Source organism: Gymnoscopelus braueri (assembly GCF_963280865.1).
Source record: "Gymnoscopelus braueri genome assembly, chromosome: 7".
NCBI classification, from domain to species: Eukaryota; Metazoa; Chordata; class Actinopteri; order Myctophiformes; family Myctophidae; genus Gymnoscopelus; species Gymnoscopelus braueri.
The window spans coordinates 52,110,761-52,136,972 of record NC_137608.1 but is presented as its reverse complement, the minus strand read 5'-3'; the positions used below and the strand labels follow the sequence as shown (position 1 = coordinate 52,136,972).

General features: G+C 39.3%; 2 protein-coding genes and 1 long non-coding RNA gene across 3 annotated transcripts; 2 read left to right on the top strand and 1 right to left on the bottom strand.

Annotated features, from left to right (window-relative positions):
* Nucleotides 1-622: 622 nt before the first annotated feature.
* Nucleotides 623-7,401, top strand: LOC308088254 (HLA class II histocompatibility antigen, DP beta 1 chain-like; the record flags this gene model as incomplete). The annotated part of the gene is made up of 6 exons (XM_080432658.1): nt 623-758; nt 2,390-2,641; nt 4,073-4,342; nt 5,384-5,600; nt 6,124-6,149; nt 7,376-7,401. The coding sequence occupies exons 1-6, from the start codon at nt 695-697 to the stop codon at nt 7,399-7,401; spliced, it is 855 nt and encodes a 284-aa protein (XP_080288784.1). The 5' UTR covers nt 623-694.
* A 232-nt stretch (nt 7,402-7,633) lies between these two features.
* LOC308087939 lies at nt 7,634-11,012 on the top strand. Its single transcript, XR_013933386.1, has 3 exons — nt 7,634-7,748; nt 8,179-8,238; nt 9,279-11,012. It is a non-coding gene; the product is annotated as an uncharacterized lncRNA (long non-coding RNA).
* Nucleotides 11,013-14,227: 3,215 nt separating this feature from the next.
* LOC308088253 (carnosine N-methyltransferase-like) lies at nt 14,228-25,387 on the bottom strand (the record flags this gene model as incomplete). The annotated part of the gene is made up of 6 exons (XM_080432657.1): nt 14,228-14,629; nt 16,551-16,692; nt 20,973-21,113; nt 21,879-22,045; nt 23,295-23,490; nt 25,197-25,387. The coding sequence occupies 6 exons, from the start codon at nt 25,385-25,387 to the stop codon at nt 14,441-14,443; spliced, it is 1,026 nt and encodes a 341-aa protein (XP_080288783.1). The 3' UTR covers nt 14,228-14,440.
* Nucleotides 25,388-26,212: the final 825 nt, after the last annotated feature.

Here is a 26,212-nt window from a genome sequence, read left to right as displayed (position 1 = left end):
TTTCTCTTCAACAGAATCAGAATCATCTTTATTGTCACATCACAGGTTAAAGGTGTAAAGAAGTGGGTGAAATTATTTGTTGTGCAGCTCCATCGTTTTAGTTATTTTCAGAAAGAGAAAGAAAAGAAGACGGGGGAGGGGGGAATAAAAGATGATTTAAACAAAGATATTTACATACTGTATGTACATGAGTAGACATAAGGCGCATAAGGTACAGTATGTACATGAGGAGACATAAGGCGCATAAGGTAAAGTATGTACATGAGGAGACATAAGGAGCATAAGGTACAGTATGTACATGAGGAGATATAAGGAGCATAAGGTACAGTATGTACATGATGAGATATAAGGAGCTTAAGGTACAGTATGTACATGATGAGATATAAGGTGCATAAGGTACAGTATGTACATGATGAGATATAAGGACCTTAAGGTACAGTATGTACATGAGGAGACAAGGTGCGTAAGCAGCAGCTATATACATGATTATGTGCAATAATACAGACTGTCGTCTTTCTGGAAACAGATGATGTAACATCATATCTTTAATCTGATTGGCTGATTCTTCTGAACTAAAGAACGAGTCCTCCTTCATTCTCTTTCAGACTCCAGAACTTCTCTTTCAGTAAACATCTGTTTATTCTGATCTGTTTATTCTCATCTTTTAAATTCAGTTCAGTTTTGATCAGTGGTGATGAAGATTACAGCCACCCTCCTCATCCTCTCCTCTGTACTTCATGTCAAAGCGATCCCAGGAAGTAAGTACAACACTTTTATTATATTAAATATACATTCATATCTACTGTTATCATATAAAACAAAATATGAAAAATGCACAATACAAACAAATGACACACACTCACTCACACACACACACATGCACGCACGCATAAACAACCATGCGCACACACGCACACACACACACACACACACACACACACACACACACATACACACACACACACACACACACACACACACACACACACACACACACACACACACACACACACACACACACACACACACACACACACACACACACACACACACACACACACACACACACACACACACACACACACACACACACACACACACACACACCCTCCTTTTACTACCTGTATATACAATATTGAATCTTGAATGTTGGTCCAAATACATACAAATTAAAACAGATGTTAGGAACTGTTGTTGTGACATCATGAAATATGGAGAATATAATATAATACATCATGAAAATGAGGGTTTTGTGCAGAGGGAGGAGGAGGGGCCTATTATAGAACCCTGGGGATTCCAGAAACCTCACATCTCCATATTTCATCATACAAGAGTGTTGCACTTATATGGTTGTACATTTCTTATACCTCTTTGCTACTGCTGCTATGTAAAATATACTATTTTAACTGTTAAAGAAATGTTACACGTGTGGGGTTTATTTTACTTATTTATTATTGTAAAGTATCATTTATTATTTATTGGTAAAGAAAAAGTACCAAAAGTAGAAGTAGTCATTACTAGAAAAGTACCAAAAGTAGAAGTAGTCATTACTAGAAAAGTACCAAAAGTAGAAGTAGTCATTACTAGAAAAGTACCAAAAGTAGAAGTAGGCTAGTCATTATGCAGAATGTCCTGTTTCACAAGTTATCGTCTAACTCTAAAATGTATAAAAGTCTTTTGAAAATAGCAGATCTACAAGTTCACAATGTGTCGCTATGCGACGCATTGTGAACTTCTAGATCTGCTATTTTCAAATGGCCAAAATATATATAGGGCTGAAGTGGGTAATGTATGTTTTGTAATAATAATGAGCAAAATCTACAAAGTAACTAGTAACTAAAGTTGTGAAATAATAGTAGGCCTAGTGGAGTAAAAGTACAATGTTTGTCTCTGAGGTACTGAGTACTGAAATTTTGAAATACTCAAGTAAAGTAAAAAATTACCTCAAAATTGTACTTGAGTAACTGTACTTAGTTACCGCTACGCCGGGTGGTCGCTCGGCGCTGCGCACGGTAAACGCTGATCAAGGACGACACGGAGACGTCGGGTCCTGACGAGCGGACGCTGCGGTGGGCGGGGCGTGGAGACGTCGTCACACTAGAAATCTGACATGATGTGTTACCTGGGTTGTTGTTGTGACCTGAAATCATGATCGATCATGAAATACATCATTCCGTATGAATTACTTTCATAATAAAAATAAATAGATACATAAAATCATTTGAGTCTGTTTCAGTGTGAATAAAACGTTTGACAGGAAGCTACTTTTAATATCCAACCTTTCACTTCATATAAGAACCAAACATGATTGTTTAACATGATGATTATGTTATTGTCACGTGAAGAAGTTTGTTGTTGAATTTAATTTCATCTTTGTTTTATTTTCTAGTGTTCCATGAGGAGATTCTAGTCTGTAGCTGTTCAGACACAGTTAAAGACTCATATAAAGAGGGGATGATGGGACTGGATGGTGAAGTGTTGTACTACGCAGACTTCAACAAAGGGAAGGAGGTGGTGTCTCCGTTTGTGGCTCCAATGACCTCCTTCCCAGGAGCTTATGACAATGCTTTGGGTGATCAGGCGCACTGCAAAGCCAACCTGGACACCATTCGCACTGCCTTGAAGAAACCACCAGTGAAAGGTACATGAATACTATTAACACAATAGATATTAACTAAAACAGTTGAATATATACACACGCATGCACGCACGCACGCACGCACGCACGCACGCACGCACGCACGCACGCACGCAAGCATGCACGAACATACACACACACACACACACACACACACACACACACACACACGCACACTTTAATTTAATTATTTAAGATTTTCAATTAAAAGACATGAATCATGTCAAAATCCAAGATAATACGATTATACAACAGTTACCATAAAAAAAAAACATATTTCTGCTGTCCGGCAGCAACCAGCTAACTCCAAAATGTTCATTTTTCAGGAAATGACAAAAAAAATAGTGGAGTTAGGAGGTTTTGTTCATCATTGATAAGAACAGCTGAATGGATCTCCAAGCTCACAATGAGGTTGGATGTCAAAAGGGGGTGGAGCCTGGAGTCAGCTAAACCAGCTAACTCCACCCCCCTTTGGTGAACTTAGCTGGTTTAGCAGAAAGTTTGAGGATCTAATGGAGTTAGCTGGTTTTGTCAGAAGCACTTTTTAATACTTTTCATTAGTTCTATAATTTTTTAATCAACACACAGACGTAAAGGGTGTTCAATGGCCCTGATTTATGGAATAAAATGCAAAAGCGGAAAAATGGAGTTAGCTGGTTTCTGCCGGACAGCAACGACATAACATAACACAATTAGGGCTGGGACTGGGAAATAATCTAATTAATTAGAGGCTTTTAACAGTGAGAAGCAATTTTTTTTAAAATGGATTTTGGTATAGTCTTTCCATACATGTACTCAAGTACTGTACTTAAGTACAATTTTGAGGTATTTGTACTTTACTCGAGTATTTCCAATTTCTAATACTTTTACTTCTACTCCACTACATCTCAGAGGCAAATGTTGTACTTTTACTCCACCACAATTATTTGAAAACTTTAGTTAATAGTTACATTGTAGATTTTGATTATTATTACAAAACATACAGTAACCACCTCAGCCCTATATCGGCCATTTGAGAACAGCCATCTAGTGTGACATTGTGAGCTTGTAGATCTGCTATTTTCAAAAGATTTGTATACATTTGAAAACTCGAAATGGGACATTTTGTATAATGAGTATTTTTACTTTCGATACATTGTACATTTTGATGCAAATACTCTTATACTTTTACTCAAGTATTTTGAATTCCAGACTTTTAATTGTAACAGAAACAGAGTATTTCTACATTGCAGTATTGATACTTTTACTTAAGTAAAACATTTGAGTACTTTTTCCACCACTGAAGGCTGGTAGAGTGTGTTGTTACTGTTGTTTTATGTTCATTTAATTAATCAATTAATAGAACAAATTGCGTGCATGTGACCCGCACTGCATAGTGCACCCCCCCCCCCCCCCCAGCGCACCATAATGACATATTTAATTGTCTATTTCCAGATGGATATGTGTTCTATAGGGCTGACCGCTGTGTGTTTAACTCCAGTGAGCTCAAGGACATACAGTACATACAGTCATTGAATTTCGATGGTGATGAGTTCCTCAGGTGGGACAGTAGAGTAGATCAGTGGGTTGGATACACTGAGCTTGGTGTGAAGCACGCAGAGCGCCTCAATAAAGATCCTAGAGTACTGCGTGTGATGAGAGCAGACCGAGAGGGACTCTGCAAACCCAACGCTGAGAGCGCCTACTCTGTTCTGAACAAGAGAGGTGAGCTGATCTCAGAGCAACACTTAACACTCATCACCTCATAAACTATAACATGAAATCACATGATTCTATTCAGAGATGATTAATGGTGTTAATATTGATCTGATAATGATTATAAAACTAATTTAATCTGCTGACAAACATTTCAGATTCTCTTGATTTATACTGTATCCTAACACAATGTCACGCAGTGGAAATAGCAGATCTACAAGCTCACAACATGTGGTGTCACCATCGTACACCAAGTATAAATGAAACATATAGATCTATTTCTGAGTGTTTTCACCCTCATATAATGACCTGCCTAAAATAGAGACACCAGGATTAATGTTTTTAAATTAACGTTAAAAAGAACCATGCAGGCTAAAACACACCTTTATACACTTCATTTCACCACCTGATTTTATATTTTAATTATTGTCTTTACTAGTTTGTTTTGTATGTTTTTTATTACAATATTTTACAGAATTATGTGTTTTGTTTGTTTTTACTCTTATTCATTTGAGCAATGTTCATTAAATGATATTGCTGGTTTATTGTTGTTTATGTAAAGCACTGTGTAACTGTGAATTATTTAATATGTTTAAATTATGTTATATAAAATTCTATGTTGTAGAAAACGGTAGACTATTGTAGAATCTACAGTACTCTATGAAACGTTGTTCTCTGGTGCCATCTGGTGGCCAAACACTGACATTTACAGTTACGATTTACAATGTAGGCATTTATCAGACGCTCTTAATCCAGAGAGATTCACAGTAAGCAAGGAAAACACAAGTTAATACATCAAATATATAGAAATAGTAATAGGATCATAGGTAAACCAAGAACCTATCATCAGTCTAAACAGTATAATATCAAATACGAACATTTTGGCTGGTTGAAGACCAAGTGCGTGCAGCTTTCTGGATCATTATAATCATTCATTATCATCATTATGATCATGATAATGACATTTTCCTATGACGGTTATATAATAATAATAATAATAATAATAATAATAATAATATTTTTTATTATAAACTTTACTTATTTATCCAGTGGAGCCCAAAGTGAGACTGAAGTCAGAGACTCCCCCTCGTCGTGGTGAACACACTCACATGCTGAGGTGCAGCAGCTACGACTTCTATCCTAAAGTGATCCTGGTGACCTGGTGGATAGGGAAAGAACCTTTGACCTCTGGCCTCTCCTCTACCGATGAGCTGTCTGATGGAGACTGGTACTACCAGTACCACTCCTACCTGGAGTACACACCCAGGTACACACCTAACAGACACCTATACATAGAAATACACACCTAATAGACACCTATACATATATTCTTTAAAAATAAAACAAGTGTTACTCACTTGCTGAAAATGGCCCATTAATTGGTAGGCTAATATTAAGTCTCACACACACACACACACACACACACACACACACACACACACACACACACACACACACACACACACACACACACACACACACACACACACACACACACACACACACACATACTAAGTTTCTTCTGCCTCTTGCCTTCCTATTTTTTCTGCAATGGGGAGGGAATAGTGGAATACACAATAAACACTAGAGCGGAGGAGAGCCCAGCGGGGCATTCACGCTCCTACACAAAAATAGTTAAACTTTTTTTTCTCCAAAAAACTAAATAACAACAAAGATAACGGATCAATGTCGAATCGCGGCGCGTTTCAGCGTGTAGATCGTCTACTTTCGCAATCTGTCCTAATAGTGCTAATTAATGAGCGGCGTGACTCATTTTGGTGCCCCCTCAGCACCGTGGTGCCCCCTCTGCACCCTGGTGCGTGGGCCCCCCCTCTGCACCGTAGTTCCCCCCCTCTGCACCGTGGTGCCCCCCCCTCTGCACCGTGGTTCCCCCCCCCTCTGCACCGTGGTTCCCCTCCCTCTGCACCGGGTTTCCCGCCCTCTGCACCGTGGGGCCCCCCCCTCTGCACCGTGGTGCCCCCCCCTCTGCACCGTGGTGCCCACTCTGCACCGTGGTGCCCCCCCCTCTGCACCGTGGTGCCCCCCCCTCTGCACCGTGGTGCCCCCCCTCTGCACCGTGGTGCCCCCTCTGCACCGTGGTGCCCCCCCCCTCTGCACCGTGGTGCCCCCCCCTCTGCACCGTGGTGCCCCCCCCCTCTGCACCCTCTGCACCGTGGTGCCCCCCCCCTCTGCACCGTGGTGCCCCCTCTGCACCGTGGTGCCCCCCCCTCTGCACCGTGGTGCCCCCTCTGCACCGTGGGGCCCCCCCCTCTGCACCGTGGTGCCCCCTCTCATCATCCTCCTCAGATAGAAAACATGCTGTGCTTTTTGAAGAGGATCATCAGCAGAAAAATGTGTGTGTGTGTGTGTGTGTGTGTGTGTGTGTGTGTGTGTGTGTGTGTGTGTGTGTGTGTGTGTGTGTGTGTGTGCGTGTGTCTTACAGATCAGGAGAGAAGATCACATGCATGGTGGAACATCCCAGCCTGACCGCGCCTATCAAGATGGACTGGGGTCAGTTACTGTAATCTACTCTATTCTACTGTAATCTACTGCATTCTACTGTACTCTACTCTATTCTACTGTAATCTACTGCATTCTACTGTACTCTACTCTACTCTACTGTAATCTACTGTAATCTACTGTATTATACTGCATTCTACTGTAATCTACTGCACTCTACTGTACTATACTGTAATCTACTGTAATGTGTTATACTACACTCTGTTTTATGGCAATGGTCATGGTAATGGTCTAGTGGTTAGAGTGTCTGCCCTAAAATTGAGAGGTTGGAGTTCAATCCCTGGCCGGGTCATTCTAAAGACTATCAAAGTGGGTCCCAATGCCTCCCTGCTTGGCACTCAGCATCAAGGGTTGGGTTGGGGGGGTAAGTCTCTGTGACTAGAGTCACATCAAGGGTTGGGTTGAATGTTCAAAGATTTGCAAAGAATCACGATTTTTAAAAAATAGCTATTTTTGAATAGTCTAAGTATAAAATAATAGTTATAGCTCAAAACTAAAATGACACTGATGATTCCATGTCAGAGTCAGTGAAGGAGAAGGTGTTCTAATCTACTGTAATAATATAATGAATATAATATCGTATAATATCTTTAATATAATATTTGTATTGTCAGATGACTCCATGCCAGAGTCAGTGAAGAACAAGGTGTTTTAATCTACTGTAATAATATAATATAATATAATATTTGTATTATCAGATGATTCCATGTCAGAGTCAGTGAAGAACAATGTGTTTTAATATACTGTAATAATATAATTAACATAATATTTGCATTGTCAGATGACTCCATGCCAGAGTCAGTGAAGAACAAGGTGGCCATGGGAGCATCAGGTCTGGTTCTGGGTCTGGTTTTGTTCCTGTCTGGATTCATCTACTTCCAGTGGAAGAAACGAGGTGATTAGCATGTTTAATTAACATGTTTCATTAACAAGTTTCATTAATGAATCTACTACCAGTGGAAGAAATGAGGTCAGATCAACAGAGGATCACATGACATGTGGAACTCTCACAGAAATGCAAACAAACAATGTAAAGCCACAACCTAAATTGGTTTAGAACCTTAACCGGTTCAGACCAGTTCAGACGACCTAGTTAAAGGTCAAAGTGTGTTCTATGTTGTCACATTTAGTCTTAAATAAGAGTCAAATGTTCACATTAGTTCTGATGCAACATGTGACCCTGATGACTGAACCCTAATGTTGTTGTGTTATTGTGTTATTGTGTTGTGTGTACATTTATGCATTTTATGGAGAAATACACACAATACAGTACATAGGATTTATTTGTGTGTCTGTTTTAACGGTCTCTCTTCTTCTTCTATCAGGTCGTATTCTGGTGCCGACAACCAATGATGAGAATCTTTAGACTCCTCCCACACACCCAGGTTCACTTCCTCTTTCTTTTTACTAAACTTTTTTACATATGCATTTATACAGTTTTAATGTATAAAAGTGTATAAAACTAGAAAACATACACAAAACAACATGCTTGTGTAAGACGTGAAACAACTAGCTTGGTAAACCATCCCGGTCGTGTGAATTCACATTATCATGTGTCTTCTGCTTAATTTCTTATAATAATGAATCTAATAATCAACTGATTAGTAACACTGATGTCAATGTGGTCAGATGGGGGGGGGGGGGGGGGTCATCTTGGTGAACTGTGTAGTTTGGACCATTCATCATCAATCAAATATAAACATGTTTTACATGACGCAGGAGTTTAGATCCCATAGCCTGAGAGGACGTTCAAGTGATTCAGTCTGGAAGTGAAGAGACGACACAATGCAGCCAAACTCTGAACCAATCATTTGAACACAACATTTCAGTGAACTGTACCCAATGATTCAGTACATTGAACACAACATTTCAGTGAACTGTACCCAATGATTCAATACATTGAACACAACATTTCAGTGAACTGTACCCAATGATTCAGTACATTGAACACAACATTTCAGTGAACTGAACCCAATGATTCAGTTCATTGAAAACACTGATCATTCCATCACTAGCAGGATCAAAGACAGAACCTTGTGGTCCAAAGGAGAGTGTTCTACCAACTGAGCTGCCCTTCCTACTAAGATACACTATTGACAAAGTATTGGTCAAATGTTGTTTGAATGGACTGAGTTGTTTCTACTTTGATGGTTACTGTAGTTGCAGGGAGGGTGCTGGGAGGTTAGGTTTTTAAGTAGTTTACTAATAACTTGTTCATGATCTATTAACTATTTATAGCATAGTTTTAAATCATTAAATCATTAACCAACTGTTTAACATGTTATGAATAACACATCTTTTTTTATTTAAATTAATAATTTATGAATGATTAATTGACTATTATAAGGGAAGGTTATTCTAAAGTGTTAACATGTTCACACAGTTAATACATTCTGATTCTTATTGGTCTATTGTCTTTTCACAGAACACCTGGGTGTGAGAGGAAGCGTGTCCAATCAGCTTTTAAATAGTCGTAACAGCAGCACAATGATAACATCATCAACCTTTTAGGGTTAAGGTTAGGTTTAGGCATAGTTTTTGTGAATTTAAAGGTTAGTGTTAAGGTTAAAGTTAGGTTTATAGGCATAGTTTCTCTGAGGTTATGGTTAGGGTTAAGGTTAGGTTTAGGCATAGTGTTTGTGAAGTTAAAGGTTGGGGTTAGGGTTAGGTTTAGGCATATTTTTTGTGAGGTTAAAGGGGTTAGGGTTAAGTTTGTGTTTAGGCATAGTGTTTGTGAGGTTAAAGGTCAGGGTTTAGGCGCCACCTGGGCCATGTTTGTGAAAAAGGTTTTATTATTCTATAATTGACCATAAGTCATTTATTCTGTAATCATTTATAGTGTGTGATAATTAATGTGTTAAGATCATTATGACATGGGTGGACCTAGACCCTCTAGGGTGGTCTGAGGTGATGGGTGGACCTAGACCCTCTAGGGTGGTCTGAGGTGATGGGTGGACCTGGACCCTCTAGGGTGGTCTGAGGTGATGGGTATACCCGGGTCCACCCAAATTAGACAATGGTGGTCTGCCACAGTCTGCCATATGATTTATATGTAATGATTTATATGTAATCACTAATCACGAGCAGGGGAGCAGATCTCATTACAATTTAGGAGGGAACCACAAACAAGGAATCTTCTCATGATCAATAATATCACCAACATAGAGCTAATGCTAGGATTCTAAACTAACTAATAATGGTCACAATGATTACAGTTTGTCTGACATTTGGTATAAAAAACTAAACACCAAATCCATGTTCAATGCATGAAACAAACTATAATGTTATGATGTTATGATGTAAATAATCCATTATAGGTTGACATCACGTGATTTAACAACAAACACATTAACATGGCTCCATGTTTAACTGCAGGACTTACAAACATTGATACTTTCACATTAATTCATCATTTGAGATTCGATTTGATTTTGGTAAAAGATATACGAGCAAAATCACAAAACAACTTAAACCTAGGATAACACATTAAAGTGTAATGAAACACTTGTTTCCAATGTGGTCCTGCAGCATAACTAAAAATACATAGTCCAATAAATGTATTTGAATTCCCATGAGGTTTTAATTATTAATTATTAATTATGTTAATTAAGAGAATGAGCGCTCTGCGTTGTGACAGTGACACGATGAGAGTTAATAACAGAAAGGTTGTGCAAACTTTACTAAAATAAAGAACAAAATATGTGTCTAATTCAGACTTTAGATATTCCTTGGTCAGTATTATTTATCTTTCCGTTTTTCAGCTCCACTGTTGTGTTTCTATCCGTTCATATTGGCTGAACTTCACTCATTAAACTAGTTAACAGCTCTGTGGACAAGTGATGATGATGATGATGAAGCTTGTGGATTCATTTATTTGGCAGTTGTTGATGATCAGTACACATGGGTAGAAAAAAAAAAACCTTCAGAAAGTATTGTGTTTACTGTATGTGAGAATGATTTCAAAAGTGGAATCAGCTTCTATTAAATATAGATGTTAAATTATACAGTATCATTTATTTAAAGATACTTTATTGGAGGAACATGTCAGACATGTCCCCTCCTTCCCCCCTGGGATCTGCACCCCTGATCATGAATGGTTTGAAGTTCAGATGTTATTTTGGCTTTAATTTGCTTGGTTTGAATGGAATGTCACAATATCAATAAAGGAATAAGAAACAAATTGGGCCTCATGTTTTCTTAAATTTCAGTCATACATATCGGTTTTACCTACTTCTTGGATAATTCTCATAGCGGCTTCGGATCTGGTCAAACAATCAGCTGATTATCAGTTTTATAGTATGTAATGACTGTAATGGTACTCATTATGCAGTATGTCCCATTTCACAAGTTCTCAAAGAAAATACGTCGCATCGCGACGCATTGTGAGCTTGTAGATCGGCTATTTTCAAATGTCCAAAATGTATATAGGGCTGAAGTGGATAATGTATGTTTTGTAATGTAACCTCCTGGCCAAAATAGGGATTACTAAAATACATAAAAACTACTGACTACACCAGTTGGAATTTCACCAACAAGCCAATTAAGGCTTAACATAAAAAGGGGGTTTGTTTTATAGAGCTTTAAAACTGGGTTGGGGACTTTAGTGAAGACACCATGATTGACAAATTATAACATTTATTTCACATTAAATAGATACACACACAATTAGGCCACTGCCAATATGAAACTGGTCCTTTAACACAATCACATGTTTGCCTCCATACGGTGCATCATTAAGAGCAGGTAGAACACATCACACCAACTCATTAGGTTAATAGTTTCACTGCAAAATAAACACACAGTAGGCTATACTGCACTCAACAATGCCCTGACATGGCATCAAGGTGAGCAGTTCAGAGGACCAATACATTAATATAGTGGGTAAAAACAATAAAATAATTCAATACATTACGTGCACGTAATACAATAAACATTCTTACCCAGGTGAGCAGAGTGAAGTGCACCTTAATGCAGAAACCTGCCTCACACAGGAGTGTAAGTGCACATAAATGTGCAACATCATTACACAGTGACACTCAAATCAGTTAGCCTTATTTCACTTCAGAATTACGATAAGCATTAAAAACATATTGGTGACACTGGGGCACACTCTACTCACCCATTACAAAATCTGTTTCCTACTTGCAAACTTCCTGCTTTTAAAAGCAGGCCCAGATCATGATTGGTTGGAATCATCTGAGTGGCTCACCAATCACCAAAACAATAAACCACAATCAAGTGTCAAAGACATACACTAAAACTCCACCCGGTTACAGTAATAATAATCAAAATTGACAAAGTAACTAGCAACTAAAGTTTTCAAATAATTGTAGTGGAGTAAAAGTATAATATTTGCCTCTGAGATGTATTGGAGTAGAAGTAAAAGTACTGAAAATCAGAAATACTCCAGTGAAGTAAAATAACTCAAAATGTTACTTAAGTACAGTACTTGAGTAAATGTACTTAGTTACTTAACACCACTGTCAAGGAGGAACCTGCAGCCTGTCATGGATGCTTCCACACACAAGAGGGAGCTCCTCAGTCTGCAGAAGAACAAAGGAACATGATGTGAAGTCACTGGAGAAGCTGTGACTCAGCTGGAGACAGAGATGAAAGAGCACCTGATTGATATTTCTCCTTAATGGTGTTTATAGTCTGACTGCTATGCTCAGAGAGCACCACCTTGTGTATAGTACTATACATACTGTAAAATGCTGTAAATAATGTAATGTTAAATGTGATTTTACCACACCTATAAATATGTTTTGGATATGGTCAATAAAAAAACTAAAGAAAACAAAGACAAGCCTCATTTCATTATCTTTAATTCAGTTCAGTTCAAGTTTAAGTACATAACATAATAAGTACTTAACTACATTTGAACGGTTATCTCTGAACTCTATAGTATCGCTGTTCTATAATAGGCGGACATTAAGCATAAATAGGTGAACATTCGGCGAAGATGGCAGATCTACAAGCTCACAAGGCATCGCATTGTGACGCATTATGAGCTTGTAGATCAGTTATTTCCGGCGAAGAGATTCGGTGTAGAGGGAAAAAAGGAGGGGACCAAGTAGGCTATATAGACCCCAGGCAACAAAATATATTGGAGGAATTTGATATTTATTCGGGGAAAAAGGCTAAATAATTTTAATGTGTTATTACATTCAAATAATGTTTAACCTACATAGGTGAACGTTTTGACAAATGTTCAAATACTGTGAAAATAAATTGTTAGTAATGAACTATAATGTCAGTAAAACTTTATGCAATTACCCAAGAATTTATGTTGAATAATACTTAATAAAAAAATTAATAATCCACTATAGACTGCCGAAGTCTGACGTCATTTACACATCCTTTGTTTGTCTACCTGGTTCGCAGTTTTCCACCCCCGTTCTGAATCCCATAGACGTATTTAATATCGCGTCAAATAAGAACTGTGTTCCAAAAATAAACAAATGACCACGGCGGGTTGACTCTTATGGATATGAAGCATCAACTGACGGTGAGAAAACGCTAATGTTACTTCCGCCAAATTAGTTACATTTTCGCCAGAAACAGACTGTATCAAATATAAGTGACTGACTATCATAAACTATACAGAACCTCCTCCCGGACAATAACGCCGACACGCGGTGTTTATTTTTGGACCACAATTCTTATATGAGACGATTCTAAGATGACCCAATGTTATTCTCCATAGAGAAATTACTTCCGCAAACCTGGGGATGAACGAGTGACGTCAGGACTTCGGTGCTCTATATGAGGTGGATATTGTAATATTTGAATCCACTATATGAGGTGGATATTGTAATATTGTAATGAATATACGTTAAGATATGGCCAATACGTTAGGCCTGACAGCGAGTCCCTGGTTTGATTCCCGGAGCGGCAGGACCATTTGCTGTACTGTATGTCCCTCCTCTACTCTCTCTCCTAGCTTTACTGTCTACACATTCTACACTGACATTGAAATGAATCAGAAATGCACACAAAAAAGCAAAATATTTCCATTTGTCATGAAAGTATGCTTATTGCCTGTACAATTTTTATCTTAGATTACTTTCAGTTACTGAATAATTAGAATTATGTTTTATCCCCGGTCTGCACTTGACTTCACATTTAAAACTACTCAGCAAGCCAAGAACCAAATACAAACAATACAGATGTCAGGATTATAAAATGAAGGATCCACAAGAAACTGGGTTTTGAGAGGATTTAATATGTTGACAATCAACATCTGTGTTTGAATGTGAACAGACAGTTTGTCAGATGTTTCCCACTGAGACATTTTCGGTCTAAAATAATATTTTAGACTAAATTAGACAACATTTTAGACTAAAATCATAATAGATTATGTCTAAACGACTAGGCTAAAACCGGGTTATAACTGGTCTAAAACTGAACGTTTTTTCAACGACTAGGCTTAGCATAGACGTTGAAACAACGTCATTTCAACAGCTATATATAGATGGCCTATATAGACGCTTAAAAAAACAGCTAATTAACGTCTAGGCTAAGCCTAGCCGTTGAAAAACGTACACTTTTAGACCACTTTTAGACCCGTCTATAGCCGACTATGGCTCACTGGGTTGGATTGACGATCTTTCCCGTGAACAGAATGTTGTCAGAGTCGGCGATGAGAACCATGAAGGGACGATTGAACTTCAGTTCAGGGACTCGGTGGAAGGACAGCGGTGTGATGCCGACGCCTGTAGCTCCAGACGCAGTAGCTCCAGTCTCGTCTACATCCAGCGTGGCTTGGTGCACGACCTGCACATAAACAATGATTATAGATCAGTGATTCTCACACTTCTTCATGTCAAGGACCACCAGTTTCATGGTATTATGCATTAGGCCAAGGCTACGAAAAAAAGAAAATGGACTATTTTTGAAAGAATTTGATCTTTCCTTATGTGGGGGTCCCTGGCACAAAATCTTTTCAAATGGGGGTCAGCAGCCAAATACATTTCAATTTGGGGGTCCCTGACATGATGTCTGAGAACCAGTGCTGCTGTAGTGTACATGCCAGTAGTCCATGTGTGAATGTGACAGAGTGAAACATGAGTCAGTAATCCAGTAGTTCATGTGTGAATGTGACAGAGTGAAACATGAGTCAGTAATCCAGTAGTTCATGTGTGAATGTGACAGAGTGAAACATGAGTCAGTAATCCAGTAGTCTATGTGTGAATGTGACAGATTGAAACATGAGTCAGTAATCCAGTAGTCCATGTGTGAATGTGACAGAGTGAATAGAACACAACATAAGGGGGTCAGGCTTGGTCAGTGTTGCCAGATGGGAAATGTTCAATTATCGTACCGGAGGCTTAAAATTATCCTATTTAAAAGAAAACTATCACACACAGCCAAAACAAAGAGGAATCACATGTGGAAATATGTCATTTCACAAATAAAAAGCATATTTATTGTAAGAAACAACCTTGTTTGAGACTCCTCCTATTGTATTGTTTATTGGATCTTGTTTAGTCGATACACTTATTTGTTTTAGCTCATGCTCATTTGATTTAGCTATTTTGTCTCATCTGTTTAACGAAATAGGTAGCTGATAAATTGCACTTTTACCTTAGCGCTAGGTATACTCTTGGTTGCTTGTTTTTGCAGAAAATGCACTAAAGACTTCTGGTGATTAGTAGTTTTCGTTCCCTACCTATGTTGAATACACTTATTGTAAGTCGCTTTGGATAAAAGCGTCTGCTAAATGACTGTAATGTAATGTAATGTAATGATAAAAACACATCACATATTATGCTGCGTGGAATCAGACAACTTCCTGGACCTTTACACAAGTAAAAGCCTGAAACTGGACTGGAAAGACTGACCGGTGTTTTTAATGCCTCTAACTACAGATCTAGAGTCAGATTTACTGATTTACTGACTTATTTTGAAAAGCCAAACCGGATCCTGAATCAGCAGACAGGGAATCTAGTAAATTCACACACTTTTTTTGTGATTGGGAGAAATTATCGTACATTTGGAATTTTTGGGAATTATTGATCGTACATCGTACAGAGGGTAACATTATCGTGCAAATAGGATAATTATGGTACATCGGGCAACACTGGGCTTGGTTGAGGAGCCTGGTGGCTGCTGGACTGATGGACTGTCTCTGTCCTTTGTTGTGATATAAAAGAAGGGACAACTAGACTAGTCAGACACTCATCCATTGTGACAGCTCCTACCTCCAGTGGTGGAAAAAGTAAAAGTATCAATACTGCAATGTAGAAATACTCCATAAGTATAAGTCCGGAATTACACATTTTGTTGAGTAAAGGTAAAAAAGTATTGGCATAAAAAATGTACTTAAAGTACCAAAAGTAAAAGTACTCATTATGCAGAATGTCCCTTTTCACAAGTTTAAAAAAAAGAAAATCTTTTAAAAATAGCAGATCTACAAGCTCGCAATGCGTCGCGATTTTCAAATGGCCAAAATATATATAAGGCTGAAGTGGTTACTGTATGTTTTGTAATAATAATCAAAATCTACAAAGTAACAAAAGCTTTCAAATATTTTCTGTGGAGTTAAAGTACAATATTTGCCTCTGAGATGTAGGGGAGTAGAAGTAAAAGTACTGAAAATTGGAAACAATCAAGTAAAGTAAAAAATACCTCAACATTGTACTAAAGTACAGTACTTGAGTAAATGTACTTAGTTACTTTACACCAAAGCTCTTACCTCTGACACAGCCACATTGTCTGCAATGCCACTGAGATCAGCTGCAGCACCAAACACGTCTGTTATTCCCATCTGACGCAGCACAGCGTTCAGGTTCATCTTAGTCTTGATGGAAAACTTGGGAACAAATAAATTGTACTTCCTGAAAAGGAAATACAAAACACTTAAGACTGTATATGACAAAATATTGTGGATGATCATGTTATATAAGATAATTCTGGAATTCATTGATTCATCTCTGACTTTAAAGTGTTTTGTGAAAGTAATGCAAAAAGTCATTACTTGCCACAGAAAGTAATACATACAACATAAACATACCATTGGAAACCTTGAAAAGTGCTATATGAATGTCATGTATTATTATTATTAGCTTTAAATTAAAGTAACATGTAATTTACACAATTTTGAATCTAATTTAAAAAACAACCACTTAACCTGATGTCCCTATTTTGCGCATGTGAACTTTTCAAACATTCTTCAACAGTAGCAAATCTACAAGTTCACGACACGTCATGATGACACGTTGTGAGCTTGCAGATTGGCTATTTTCGAAGAAATGTGTAAAAAAATGAAAAGTGAACATTTATGAAAACCTTTGCAACAACAGGGCATACAGGATGTATTTAAAAGTGTCATGTCAGGCCTGGGCCGTAGCGTGACGGTCCAGGCACCCTAGGCTGCAATGCCAGCCTGACAGCGTGTTGCGGGTTCGACTCCCGTTCCCTATGACCTTTGCTGTGTGTCACCCCCCCCTCCCTTTCTAAATAAAGCATAAAAAGACCCCCAAAAAAATCTTTTAAAAAAAAGGGTCATGTCAATGGCCCGGACGGTCCGGACTCCGGGTTCAAGTCCTGATCCCGACGGCCTTTGCTGCATGTCACTCCCCATCTCTCTCCCCATTTCCTGTCAACCTGCTATCCTATCCTATCAATAAAGGCATATGAAAGCCCAAAAATAAAATCTTAAAAAAAAAGAAGTGTCATGTCAAACCCTGGCTTCATCCACTTGAGCCACTTGAGCTGTTGAAGCCCAGACCACTGAAGAGCTGCTGGTGGGTTTGGCCCCGGGCCCCTACAGACAAGGCTGCCAGGGCCAGGCTGACACTTACGGGTGAAAAGAAGACGTTCTTGCCTTGGTTGTCCGTCTGAGCGGCCAGATGCCTGTACAGGTCTGCAGCGTTATCTGAAGGTGATGAGTTAGATTTGTTAACCACTTAAACCCTTTACTTCCTCCTCGTACGACAAATAGCAAAGATATCTGATTTACAAGCTCACAACACTTCGCATCATGATGCATTGTGAGCTTGTACAACTTTAAAAAATTATAATAATTACTCCTCGGAGCACAGGTCTACACCAGGCCAGGTAGTAGAAGTCAAACTTAGCCAATCAGGATGTAATATGAAAAATCTGACAGATCAGTCTTGATCACATGACTATAGAGATAATGTGTACCGATTTGCATGATGTTCGGACACAATCTGTAGGAGTAATATCAAAAACTTGTTTTGGAAAAATCGGCCTACTGGTGGCGCTATAACAGGACAATGTGAAAAGGGTGGCATTTCTTCCTCAGCCTAGTGCGAATGTGCGTGCAATGTTTCACGGCAATCGGACACTGCGTTCAGAATTTGAGGCATTTTGTTCAAAACGGGCTACTCCTGCAAACTTTGGAAAACAATCTCAGCCAATCAGGATGTAATGTGAAAAATCGGACAGATCAGTCTTGATCACATGTCTATAGAGATAATGTGTATCGATTTGCGTGATGCTAGGACTAAATCTGTAGGAGTCATATGAAAAGATGTGTTTTGCAAAAATCTGCCTCCTGGTGGCGCTATAACAGGTGAAACATTTGGGGCAGAGGTTCTGCTCTGGCATCAAAGTGTGTGTGCTCAGTTTCATGCCGATTGCGCCAACGGTGCCGGAGATTAGCTGTACACGGACGGACGGACGGACAGACAGACAGACGGACGGACGGACGGACGGACGGATGGGGGCAAAAACACTCCCCTTCTCTGCCCATTTCCTGTCAGGCTAAATAAAGGCATAAAAGCCCCAAAATAAATCTTTAAACAAAAGCTCTGTTACCTTCATGTCCTGCATGGTGATGACCTGTACCCAGACACACCAACGCTGATAGAATCCACACCAACACGGCTCCTTGCATCATGGTGAACTGAGACAAAGGTTCAAAAGGTTCCCATCAGTCAATAGTTCACTCACTGTTAACTAAACAAACCTTTCTCTGTCTGGAACCACCATGAATGTGTACTACTAGTCCAGGGGTTCTCAACCGAAAGGTCGGTTTCAAGTGATATTTTTTGTTAAATCAAAAAGTTATTTTGTTAAAAGGTTAAAGCAGGAGTGGGCAACTTTGATGATGTAGAGGGCCACTATATTTCCACACTCACTCCAGAGGGCCTTTTTGCATATACTGTCGGGGCATTCTATGTCACACAAAAGTAGCAAAAATAGCCGATCTACAAGCTCAAAACGCGTCTTAGCGCGACGCGTTTTGAGCTTGTAGATCGGCTATTTTTGCTACTTTTGAATTGGAATCCTGAAAAGTAACATTTTTATTTTATTTCAAATGCATTTAGTTATACTTATGTTAACTTTATGAACTTAATACAAATATATTGGACATAAAAAAGACACTAGAATTGTAATACTAGTCATTAAGCTACTAATATAGACTGAAGTAATTAAAGCGGGTCATGTTTGCATGTTTGGAATTGTAACAGCTGAAATCAATGATATATCAGTATTCTGATATTAACCTGCGGGCCGCATTAAGTGAAGGTGGGGGCCGCATGTGGCCCCCGGGCCGCCAGTTGCCCATGTATGAGTTAAAGAGTTAACACTGACCTGGCTCTGTGTACACCTCGGTGAAGTCCCCGGCCACCATGGAGAAGTCAGAGTCAGGCGGCAGACCCTGAGGGTTCACGTCTGGGAAGCGGACGGATCGCGTCTGGTCTGAGGACTTCTTATTGTTGCTGAACTGGTGGATCCACGGGTACAGGGTCAGAGAGTTCACCTTGTCACACCTGAGGGCAGCCGCACCGTGTTATAAGGACCAGTACACAGACTGCTGGGGCACTGCAACACTATGGATCATTCTGGATCACTATGATCAGCTTGGGTCCAGCACTTATATAAAATGAATTAAAACATATTGTTTTCAGCAAGGGGACAGATGGATAGTGATGATGAATTGTGGTAGAATTACAACTTATCTGTTAAAAGGTAGGGTAAGTGATTTAATTTGGTTTAAATGAGTGTAAATAGCTCTATATTGTGATAGTACTCATTCCTATAGAGTGTTTGTTCAGTTGTTGTGACATTTTGCATAATATTATAAGAGTCCAGATGCAATGTTCTCAGCCCCGGTATCTATTGTTTTGGCTACAGCTTGGTTCTTATGACACAAGCAGCTTCTCTCTTATATTGTGTAGAACTACTGTATGATGCCTGTGTTTGACACAGAACTACTTTACCATCGACCTGTGTGTCTGATGTACTTCTCCCAACGATACACTCATTTCAAAAGGTGGTGGTGCTGCTCTAACACATGACATCATGGGAAGAAGTACTTTAGACACACATACAGTACAATCTGACCCTTGGCAGCTATACTTGAAGCTGGACTGATATGAGTTGTACAATCTTTCACCAAATAATGTGTACATATCGTCTATAAAAGTCACACCCTGGTGCATATGATGGTAAAGGAGATTCATAGTTTGAAAAAGTTGAGTGTACGATAACTTGAGTTTGTATGAGTATATATATATATATATATATATATATATATACATATATATGGTCTCTGTCGGGTAGAAACCTCATATGTCCAAAACTGTTCCTTTTCAGGATTCAAATTAGAAAATAGCTTAAGTAGCAGATCTACAAGCTCGAAACGCGTCGCTTCGCGCTGCGTTTCGAGCTGCGCTTCGAGCTGCGTTTCGAGCTTGTAAATCTGCTGCTTTTGATGCTTTTGTGTGACGTAGTATGTATTATGATCAAGTAGGGGTGTTGATTTACGAAACAACACAAAAAGTTTAAATATGGAGATAAGAGGTTTCTGCCCGACAACAATGATATTATGCATTAGTGCAGTGGTTCCCCCGCTCTGCTCCGGTCCTACTGGTTTTACATCCTACCAGGATATAAAACCAGTGGCTACTACGGGTCCATAGATGATTCCCAAAATGACTCCCAAAATGATATGTATTTGGCCACGGACCCCCATCTCAAAATGTTTTGTTCCAGGGACCCCCCAGAAGCAAAGATTTGAGTTACAAATGTTGGCTTTAAAAATATACATTGAAAGATTCAACTGGGGTGGCATTTCAATTCAACTGGGGGCATTTCATTGACTTAATGGCAATATGGCCGCCGTGTGAATATGGTCTATTACCTGTTGAGCACAAAGTTGGAGGAGAACAGCATGAAGAAGCTCCACTCGTTGCCCTGGCAGACGTATCCCAGCCGGGCGATCTCCCAGGCCAGTCGGCCCAGCCCCGCCCCCGGAACCAGCACGCTGACCTTGGACAGATCACTGACACAATAAAATACATACAGTCACATGGAAAACATCTGGTCAACATCTGGTGCTATAGGAGGACTGACTGACACAATAAAATACATACAGTCACATGGAAAACCTCTGGTCAACATCTGGTGCTATAGGAGGACTGACTGACACAATAAAATACATACAGTCACATGGAAAACCTCTGGTCAACATCTGGTGCTATAGGAGGACTGACTGACACAATAAAATACATACAGTCACATGGAAAACATCTGGTCAACATCTGGTGCAATAGGAGGAGGACTGTGTGATGAATTATGCTGCGTTTATGTTTATGTTATACAGTAGAGAAGATGCAACAGGCATGCATATACAGTACATATACAGTACATATACAGTACATATATACATACATATAGTTGTGGTAGCCGATGCTTAATTGATTGAAACAAGACTAGAGCTGTTACGATCGCAAATTTAAGTTGACGATTGATTTTCACACAAATGATTGCGATTAAGGATTTAATTGTGTGCTTGGCGGTGAACATTGGAACATATGAATCACAGTTTTATTTCAGATTGCCTTTTAGGCTTCGTAATCATAGTCATAGTCGTAGTCATATATCTGCACAGGGCAGATATATGACAAATAACTTTAAAAATATTCAAAGAAATTACTGACATATTTAATAATATTATATGGTTACTGTTTCCAACACTTCCAATCGCCACCGACGTCTGTGTAATGGAGAGCCACCTTTAGGTTTTCAAACATGCATGTAAACTCACTGTCGGTCGGCAGGGAAGAGTCTCTGGATCTCCTGGATGAGAGGCTTGTAGCAGGTGTCCCTCTCAGCCTGGCCCGTCTCGCTCCAGTCCCTCACAAACTGCTTGATGGTGGACTTCAGCTTGTCCATGTCAAAGGTGGAGGGCGGACGCACCTTCCTCAGATCGTCCTGGAGAGAGGAAGACAAAATGTCATCAACTTCCTAAAACAGTTTTCTAGCTGCCAGTCGGTGCTCAAAATATTAATCACCTGCAGGACAGTGTTGATTTAGACAGCAGATTTATATTTAGTTTTAGTCATAGCCTTTTCAATACAATTTCATTTAGTTTTAGTCATATTTGAGTCATCTGAAATGTTTTACTGTTAGTCTAGTTTTAGTTGACTAAATACCATCAGATTTAGTCGACTAAATCTACAGTTGATTTAGTCAACTAAAATGTGTTTTGGCGGTGCCGTGATGGTGTCGTAATGGCAGATTTTATACCTATTTGCATGCTGAAAATATCCGATCTACAAGCTCACAACGCGACACGTTGTGAGCTTGTAGATCGGCTATTTTCAGAGCACAACACCAGAGCGCAACCAAACATAAAGGGGGGTTCCAGGGGGTCCCCAGCAAAGTGTGCATCACACAATACAGCATCACAATTAATTTTAGCCACTTTAGCCATGTTTTATACATTGGCTATCAAAGAATAGCAGATATACATTCTCACGGTGTGTGTGTGTGTGTGTGTGTGTGTGTGTGTGTGTGTGTGTGTGTGTGTGTGTGTGTGTGTGTGTGGGGGGGGGGGGGGGAGGAATTTATTGGCACGATGACTAAATTGGGGAGAAGAAGGGGTAACAACATTTTTCACCCAAATCTTCTCTTCTGGGGGTCCCTCCCTTGCACAAACATTCTCATCTGTGTCATTTTACATTTGAGCTATAACCATTATTTTATACTTTGGCTCTTCAAAAAGATAAAGATAAAGATAGAGAAAACTTTATTGTCCATTAAATTGACATGAAATGGAAATTTGTGTTTGGCACACCAGCAGTCAGTTACAACAATAAAACATTACAAAAATACACAGGTGCATTAAAATACTATATAAAAATGCACTCACATTAACACAACAACAGTGGTCATGAGCAGTGGCGATTAGACTATCTAAACATTTTCTTATTTAAAATGTCCACAGCAGTTGGCACAAACGACGTTTTGTAACCCTTCTTTTTTGCTAGTTTTGCCCTAAGCCTCCTGCCCGATGGCAACAAGTCAAAATATAGCAGATCTACAAGCTCATGGCGCGGCACGAGCTCGTTCCGCAGTACAAGCTTGTAGATCTGCAATTTTTTTTCTTAAAGTGACACAGACAGATGCGTTCCTGGATTGAATGGGTTATTATAAAGGTAAAGCGTTAGGTGTGTCTGACCTCCTGGCCGTACTCCATGTTCTCAAACATGTGTTTGCAGTTGCGGACGATGGCCTGCAGCACTTCCTGGTTGTGCTCCACACAGCGGCCAATCAGGGCCAGGTTAGGGAGGACGGCCGGGAGGAGCATCTGGTGTCGAGGCTGCAGACCACGGAAGTGACGCTCCGCCCGCGTCACCTGCTCCTGGACATGGTCCCTGACACGCACACGCACACACACACACACACACACACAGTTATTACAAAGAGCCAGTGTTATTGTGAACAAAAATTATACCCATTCAATCCAGAAACACATCTACAAATGTCTTCTAAATCCTAACAGTTTTATGAAAACCGTATGTTGCTATAATATCAGTGGTTCTCAACTTTTTCATGTCAAGGAGCCCCAAAATTATGTGTATTTGGCCACGGACCCCCATCTCAAAATATTTTGTTCCAGGGACCCCAGAAGCACAGATCAGACTTAAAAACGTTCGCTTTAAAACATATATATATATTCATAGATTTGCACACATTTTCCAAAATGTTCCAAAAAATTGCAGATCTACAAACCACGCTATGAGCTTGTAGATCTGCTATTTTTTGAATAACCAAATAAATCTTGAAATGACACAGATGTGTTCCCGTTCTTAATGGACTAAATAACATCTATTAGACTTTCTATTAGATTAGATCATAAACACTGAAGATAGTTATGAGAAGTGATATATAAATGAGGCTCTACCATTTGGTCAGGACAATAAGTCAATATTATATGGATGTTGTGATAATATCAGACTAGATAACGCATGGGATCATGTGTAATATCTGTAATATGACATGATGACTGTTATCTTCTCCTTGTTTTAAAGGCTGCATTAGATTACACTGACTGTTCTTCTGTTATATTATTAGCTTTGACCCACACTTAGTTATTATATATCATCATACATAATAATACAGCTCATATAATATGGATGTGGGCCTGCCGAGTATTATTTATGAAAATATCTCAGTGTGTGTAAATATTGTGTGTATTAAATCACCATCCATTACAAAACACACAATTGGTCTTAAATATGATGTGATATTTAAGATGGTGGAAGAAGTACTCAGATATGTTACTTAAGTGAAAGTAGCAATACCACAACATAAAAATACTTGTTGCAAGTAAAGGCCTGTGTTCAAAATGTTACTTGATTAATAGTGCAAAAGTATTGGTAAAGTACAAAAATGTTTGAAAATAACCTATATATAAAATAGGGCCAAAGTCGCTAAATGTTTTATAATATATATCTGCAAAGTAACTAATATGTTCAAATAATTGTAGTGGAGTAAAAAGTACAATATTTGCCTCTGAGATAGCCTTAGATAAAGACTCGTATCGTATTTTATCGATTGACATGTTTTATCTCTACTAGAGTCTTAGCTCCACCCCCCCAGTTTCCACTGGAATATCAGCTCCAAAGCCCGTATTTCTCCAAACATATACAAATGCTAAATATAAGGTGATTACCCGGTTGCCCCAAATGTTAACTAGGTGTCCGGAGTCTTAGTGTAATGTATTAGTTCATATGTTTCAATAAAGAAGTGTTTTAATCCCGTCTGTGGCCGAATGTCATTCCCCCTCGTTTACTTCCTGTTTACATTGAGTGTAATTCGGGCTTTCACCGGATGCGCCCCGTCACTACCGCCCATTGAGAACTTCCGACAGAATCGGCCACAGACGGGATTAGAACACTTCTTTATTGCAAAACAGTGAAAAACAATAGCCATTCATTAAGCCCTGTACAAGTTAATAGCCAAAAATAGCAGATCTACAAGCTCACAATGCGTCTGAGCTTGCATATCGGCTGTTTATCGCGATGTTATGCTAGCTCTATTAGCTAACCGTTAGCATCCAGTGTTATTGTTGTTCTACCTGTAATATCTAAAGGCATCGATGACCTTCCAGAAGTGTTGTCTCTCCAGCCTGGCCTCCTGCTCCCTCACCTCCTCCTCCACCTCCTTCCCTAGCTCCTCCGCCTCCTCCTCCAGCCTGGCCTCCTCCTCAGGACTGACTTTCATGAAACAACCATCATGTTGCTCTGCCTCCCCACACACTGCAGCCATGTCTAAAAGAACTACAAACAGACCTGACCAATAGAAACACCAACATTGTCTGCAGCCATGTCTAAAAGAACTACAAACAGACCCGACCAATAGAAACACCAACACTGTCTGCAGCCATGGCTAAAAGAACTACACACAGACCCAGCCAAACACCGTCCAATATATGTCTCCCCACACCAGTGGTGGAAAGTAACTAAGTACATTTACTAAGTACTGTACTTAAGTACAATTTTGAAGTATTTGTACTTTACTTGAGTATTTCCAATTTCCAATACTTTTACTTCTACTCCACTATATCTCAGAGGCAAATATTGTACTTTTACTCCACTACAATTATTTGAAAACTTTAGTTACTAGTTACTTTTCAGATATAAATTATGATATTATGAAACGTACATTAACCACTTTAGCCCTATTTTATAACTAGTACTTTTTCCACCACTGCCCCACTCACTGCATTTAGCCCTGATCCAGAGGCGTTAGTGAGTTCTCTAACGCCCTGCCAGGCGCTCAGCTCGGAAAAGAATTCCACTGCCCCACAAAGGCTCCAACTTTAGTAAAATTAAACTAAAATACTTTGCTACTCACCGAAACAAAGGTTGTTTTGTGTTGTTGAAAGTCTATTCTCCAGGGTGGGAGGCCTCTCAGCACCCCACCTTCTCTATATAATACACTTTTTGGGCAGAAAATAAAATGTGTCCGCCAGATGGAAATTATTGTATTTACTCCACTGCGCCCCCTACAGATCTGGTCAATGGTAATTTATATTGACCAGATCAGATCAGAACATAATACAATGGTATTCCACCATTACATAGTTAAAAC